Genomic DNA, 7,258 nt, shown 5'->3' with positions numbered 1-7,258 from the left:
TAGATTTGATTATTTCATTTGAAGGTATAAGCGTTTTTATTTTTTTGTTCTTTTATTTGAAAATATAATATATTTTAATAAATGACTGTGATGACAATATGACTCTAAAATTTATATAATATGATCTCAAACTAAATAATTATGTTTTGGTATAAAACCGAATAAACCGAAAACCGGTGGTATATAAATCGAACCGAACCGAAGTAAATATGGATTTAGAATGGTAGTTATATTTTACTAACCGAGATACCGAAAAACCGAAAAAACCGAACCGAAACTGAACCGATATCCGGATTGAACACCCCTAATTCTTAATAATAGTATTTAAACACAAAACAAACTAAACTCTAATAAAACTGAACTAAACTCTATTCAAACTAGGTTGAAACTAAAAATGACAGGCAAAAAAATACAATAAAGCTAATGAAGAACCAAACCAAATCAAATCTGCAAAAGAAAACAAATCACTCTAGTAATAAACTATTGATATGGTGATTCGGGTATACATATGTCCATGGAACAAAAAAAAAAACCTTATACATTCGCTTGTTGCATTACATTTCTAAATATATTTTTTTCTAAATTGTAAATGTCATTAATAAAAATGAAGATTTGATTACAATTGAATCGCAACCGGATTCTACTTTACAACCATTCTGAATTTTTTAGAGCGGCAAAAAGTTTTAAAAACCTCCAAAGACACAAGGAGATTAACTCAACGTTTGTCAACACTAGTGAACTTTGAAATCAATAGACATTATAGGACAAGAGACACCAAGGTTAAACTCCTAGCCAAGCGCTTTTGACAACCAGAATTAACCAGACCATCAAGAGAATAGCTTCGGTCAAGCACTCACAGAAGTGGCTCAAACATGCATCTTGATATACTTGTAACTTAAGAAAACGTTAATGACATTCTTTTCACAAATTTTATTACAAAAAAAAGAAATATTTAAGCATTTTGACAATTGGCCTACTACACGTTTGATTTTGTTTCTTAAACGTTTTAATAGAAACTCTTTTTTTTTTTCTATATATATTCTACTCGTAATTTATATATATACGCCAACTATTAACTTGTAATGGACAACGGTCATCTTGATTTGGATTCATATCAAATGTTCAACCACGAAACAAAAATAAAAACACGCCTTATTGGCTTATTGCTTTACACTTCGATTTAAAGGACACATGTATATTTGATATACGTAGATAAGGATAGCTGTTATACGTATATATTTCCAAATGTGCTCTGACATGACAGCTTTTCGACTTTGAAATGGAGGACACTTCATGCATTCTGATTGGCTGGGAGGAGAAGGACCATATGAGTCTTGAAATAAGGTAAAAACAACAGATGCTGTTTTAGCCTGATCGTGGAACCCACACAACCATTTTATCATATAACTAATCTCATAATTATAAAGAGAAATAAAACCAATCAAATCACACATCTCAGTTCCCAGAATTATTGGCTACTTTGGGTAACCATCCAATTAAACTATCAAAAGAACCTATGTACATGATTGTATGTGGAGAGATATATACTATGCGGACTCCTATTGCTTATATTCTCATTTATATTTCTGTGTTTGCTCCCAATTTAATATTAATCGATTTCGACCATACATATTTTTCAATAAAGTATTATGATCTTAAGACGTAGAGCTTAATTAATGTATCTCGAATCTCAACACATTTGTATTGGATTCGAGTCCAAGATATTTTACATAAACAATTGCTGAGAACATCTCCGACCTCACTTCATTTTTCACTTTTTATTAATTTTGAAGTAAGTTTTGCTTCAACTCTACTTCATTTTTTGTTTCAAAATGAAGCAATGAACAGTGTTGCTTCAAATTTGAAGATCTACTATACATATCTTCATTTTTTTGAAGATAAATTTTTTCATTGTAAATTGGTCTTTAACTTTTAATTATTCTTATGTTTTGCCAAAATAAACTATATACTTTAATATAATTCAATTAATTTCAAAATTTTGACTATTATTTTTATCTAATCAGATGTTTATATCAAAAAATATATGAATATTTATTTTTAAGAATATTTAGTTTTAAGAACTTTTTAACTCCATTTAAAAAAAATCAAAGATAAATAAGCTCATTTTTTATTCTAAACACTTTTGTCAATTAATTGTAGAAAAAAATATATATATGGTGTTTTTATACAAATTATGATGTTTTGTGTTTTTTATTCATGTTATGTAATAAATTCATTGTATGAGAATATTAAATTTATATGAAATAATAATTATGTTGGGTTATTGTTAAAACAAAATAGTTAGGTAAAATAAGTAAATATAAAAAAGTATAAGGTGTATATTAATAATTAATGATAAAGTGGAGATGAAATATATTTGGAATATTTCTTTTATAAGAAAGAAATGAAACAAACCATTGGACTGAATGTTGCTTCATTTTTTTTTCATTTTGAAGAAAGTGAATTTTTGAAGATAAAAATGAAGCCAACCATTAGAGATTCTCCGAGTACCATACCACTTAGAGAGCTAGAATTAATATTATGTAAAACGAACCATTTGGTGTCCGTACAGTTTCTATAAATACATAAAACTGAAAATTAAAATAATCCAGAATCCAACCCAAACTGATAATTAAAATGGAAGGAACAACATTTTGGACAATGTTGTCAAGAAAATTCATACTATAAAAGTGTGTGTATTTAACTCTCGAATACCAAATGGATATTGAGAACAAATAATGTTACACTTTTTATAATATGGTTAACAATGAGAAACTGTATTAACTAACAACAGAGCTTCTCTGGGATTTCTGTTAATAAAAATAATATATCCAATTGTTTAATACTTTAATTAATTATTATAATGCATAATATTACACATATGTCGTAATTTAAAATTATCCTTATACAATTATATCCGTTATAAGTGTTATTTCAAGTTTCTTTATAACTATAGCCATTCCCTATATTTTGATTTAAAGATAGTCACGCATCAACTCAATACGGAACATGACAGCCTTGTTTCAAGCTTTTCTGGCTTCTTTCTTGGATTTGAGTATTTGACCACTCTCACACATTGACGCGTATATGAACTCAAGCAAACGCACATAGATAAACATATATTAATCAGGATATACACCTTTATATGTAGAGCTGATATACTTATGAGTTCTCACTAATTAAATTAATACAAACTGTTAAAAGTTCTCATCAAAGCTCATAGCTTGCAAAATATAAGCCCTAGCCACGAGTCTAATATATTATGCAGCTTAGGCGGGATTATACCTACACTAGTTAGTACTTCTTACAAATGTATTTACTCTTAGTATAATATTTATAATGAGTTTCCCGTCAATCTATAGGAAGTTATATATTTTTATACAGATAAACAAAACACTATTAGACAGTGGATTTTACGATGGCACTAAGTATATAATTTATATATATATGCATACCAGCCCATATATAGCACAAAATATTTTTATTTGTCAAGCTTATGAACCAGCAGCGTATGACCTGTAATTGTTAGCTAGGTGTACCTTTCGCATAATGTCCCTTTTGGTATTAAGGACATTCTACTAACAAATTTAAACTTAATCTCAGCCAATAAATCATACGAGCTACAACGACCCCTAGATCTAGCCAGTATCGACACCTACTCTGATTGACATTTTTTACTAGTTAAATGCCGACAAACATATCCTGATAACTAGTATAAAAGAACCTGTTACGAGTTATTGGTTAGAATCGAACTATTTTCCTATAAATTGTAAAACACAAAATGGAAGACAAATTGTATAGTATATTTTTCCCTCTATCGGAAAATAAAAGTTCAATAAAAAAAGACGTAAAATAGTGTAAATGCACATAACCAACCACTGATTCAAGTGTCTTCCTATATTTGCCCTAGACACGTGGCTTTTTCCTATTCCCGAATGTTAATCTCTTCGGCCACCGGAAAGACACAGAAAGAATATAGAGAAAAAGAGAGAGAGAGAGAGAGTGTGTGTGTGTAGTGAATAGCTAAGGAGGTGAGAGAGAAAGAGAAGAGAGATGGATCAAGATCACGAGTTATGGAGGACGCTAAGATGCGCCAGTAAAGCACAAGATAAGACTTCTGTTGATACTCTCATGCTTAAGTACCGTCCGATCGCTCCAAAGCCGACGACCACTGGTCAACCATTTGTCGGAAGCACGAGCACGACAAGAACGAAGAGAAAGTACGTTAGGGTTTCTAAAAACAATAAAGCCACGTGTCGATCAAAGAACGACGTTAGATCTAGCTCAACAGATCCAGAGAATGGTCGGGAAGATCTCGTGACGCTACAGCTCATGCCGGAGAGATCTACACCGTTGAGTTTGGATCTTAATAATTTTGATCCAACGGTAAAAACAATAATCGGAGATGAAACCTGTAGAACCGGAACGTGGCTAAAGTTCAACGGCGGAGAAGACGCAGTGCATCAGGTTCCGGTGGAGACGTGGGTGACGGTGGAGTCCGTAAACGGTGGCTCCGCTTCCCATGCGGTAGGGTGTACGGACGAGGAGATTGCGGAGGCTATAGATAAAGACACGCGTCCTGCTTTCATATCGGACGGTTCGAACCGTGTGGTGATGGTGAACGAATCTTACCGGAAGACTGTAACCGGAGACTGTGGGTTTGGAGGAGAGCCGTCGTCGTTGTTGCCGGAAGTTATTGTGTGGTTGGTGGTTGACCAAACGGCCACGTTTTACGAGTACAGAACTTTCACGTGTAAGGTGAGGCTTGAATACACGTGGCGAGAGACGAAGTATGTTAAAACGGTGCCGTGTGATGTGTGGAAGATGGAGTTTGGTGGATTTGCATGGAGGCTAGACACCACTGCAGCTTTAACTCTTTGGCTGTGAGCTAGAGATGCGAGAAGGTAAGACTAATTAAGATCAAGATGTGGTTAAGGTCATAATCTCAAACCTTTGGTTTATTGGGAAATAATAAGAATTACAAAAGAGAAACGAAATTATATAATGCTATATGTATGGGAAGATCTTGAGAATCAAGTCTTTCGGAATAAATTTGTGTGTGAAAACCTTTTATATATATAGATTGGAAATTGCCATAATGTCACATATTGATTGGCAAAGCTTCCAATAAAAAAGATGTCAATGCTTAGCTTTGGCTTTTGTATTGATTTTTCCAGCTTCTTGTTAAATTATCATATTTGGAGCAGTATTAGAGATATAAATTCGTATGCCATAAAATATCACCAGTAATTTTAGCGATGTTAAGAACTTTTTTAACAAAACAATACAATACAAGCAATTCTTAGCGATGTTAAGATGTGACCATTTAAACTTATGATCAAGTGTCTCACAGAGATCCATTTATGCGTAACATATGGTTGAACTGTATTGGAACACCATCTTATCGCACGTAGTAACATATATATGGATTCATGCACTAGCCTACACATATTCGTATGTACCAATATGGGTAAGTGACAGTTCATATAAAGAGAAGAATCCGATGTGTGTTTTAAGCACAATATTCTCGAGATATATAGCATGGTCCTGACACGTGTTTCTGTCTCTCTAAATTATTGAACAATCCTATCTTATCGTTTAGCTAGTTTCATTCATGTATTAAAGCTTTTAGTAGACGTACACGCGGTATGTTGTACACTAATTGTGTATAGCCGCTCACATATACGTAAAATATAAGTATTTGACTAGCTAGGTGTATATGCATTCAAAATCAATATTTATTTAATAGATTCCATGACAAAATAGTACTAGTAAAGAAGTTTTTTACACGTATATTTTACTATGGTGTGACCAGTCGTACAGCATTCTGTGTTTGCATAATAATGTATACACACATACAAGCATATTTAAATCGTTGGATAATTCCAATTAACGTGAAAAAACTAATTAAAGTGAAGTTTGATGGGTTAAGGAAAAAGAAAAACATATCGAGCTTAGAAATGTTTTCATATTATTATTAGGAAAAGATGTAGCTTCGCCCTTAGGAAAAGATGTAGCTTCGTCCTATATAAAGAGTTTTCATGGAGAGATGTTTCATAAAGAGAAACACATTGAAATGTTTAGTTTTGAGAGAGTTTCTAAATCTAATAAGAAGAGAAGTTCTTATAATCTTTGTATTTGTGCAACTTTAACTGGTATCAGAGCTCCAGGTTTCGAAGATCGTTTACAAGAGGAGTTGTAACTCGATCAAAACATGAGAGACAATAACAATTCTCAAGGACGTGATAAAGGTCTTGAGATGACGAAGGACATACGATGTCCGATGCTATCATCGACCAAGTACACCGTATGGTCGATGCGAATGAAAGTGATGTTTCGTTTATACGATGTTTGGGATACGATTGATCCAGGGAGCGATGATGCAAAGAAGAACAATATGGCGATTGCTCTAATCTTTCAATCAGTCCCGAAAGCGCTAATACTTCAGATAGGAGAACATGATACATCGAAGAAGATTTGGGAAGCTATCAAATCCCGTAACCGAGGTGATGGTCGCTTGAGAGAAGCGAGGTTATAGACTTTGATGTATGAGTTCGACAAACTGAAGATGGCAGACACAAACACGGTGGATGACTACGCAGGAAAACTTTAAGGCTTAGCATCGAGAACAACCGCGTTAGGAGAGATAATGGAAGCATCGAAGATGGTAAAGAAGTTTCTGAAGGGACTTCCAAGAACGAAGTTCATTCAAATCGTAGCTTCATTAGAACAAGTGTTGGATCTAAATTCAATGGGGTTCGAAGATATTGTTGGAAGATTGAAGGCTTTCGAAGAACGCGTAAAAGAAGAAACCCAAGATGAAGATCAATCGAAGCTAATGTTTGTGAAGAATGATACGCAAGGTCGTGGAAGCCATAACAACTCGCGAGGAAGAGGTAGAGGTAGAGGTTATGGTGGAAGAGGAAGAGGACGAGGAAGGTCTAATGGTTCTGATGGTCATAACAAAGGAGGAGAAGCTTCGAACAAGACCAAGAAGGACTACTCTAAGGTTAGATGTTGGAGATGCGACAAGATGGGGCACTTCGTGTCACATTGTTCTACACGACCAAGAGAAGAAGCTAACCTAACGGAAACACAAGAAGCATATGCATTATATATGCATGAAGTAGTATTCTCAACGAAGAGAGAGTGTTTCCTAAGAGGTTTGATGAATGCGATGGAAGTACGAGTATATGGTACCTTGACAATGGTGCAAGTAACCATATGACAGGCAAGAGATAGTTCTTCTCAAACCTAG

At 33.8% G+C, this 7,258-nt stretch overlaps 1 protein-coding gene across 1 annotated transcript; it reads left to right on the top strand.

Moving 5' to 3' along the window:
* Positions 1 to 3,105: 3,105 nt before the first annotated feature.
* BNAC04G32910D lies at positions 3,106 to 5,104 on the top strand. The gene has a single exon (XM_013853129.3). It carries the CDS (start codon positions 4,054 to 4,056, stop codon positions 4,885 to 4,887), a length of 834 nt encoding a protein of 277 aa, XP_013708583.2. The 5' UTR covers positions 3,106 to 4,053; the 3' UTR covers positions 4,888 to 5,104.
* Positions 5,105 to 7,258: the final 2,154 nt, after the last annotated feature.

The sequence above is a fragment of the Brassica napus genome, chromosome C4, assembly GCF_020379485.1.
Source record: "Brassica napus cultivar Da-Ae chromosome C4, Da-Ae, whole genome shotgun sequence".
Taxonomy (NCBI): Eukaryota; Viridiplantae; Streptophyta; class Magnoliopsida; order Brassicales; family Brassicaceae; genus Brassica; species Brassica napus.
The sequence above is the reverse complement of the archived record's forward strand: the minus strand, read 5'-3'. Positions and strand labels throughout refer to the sequence as shown.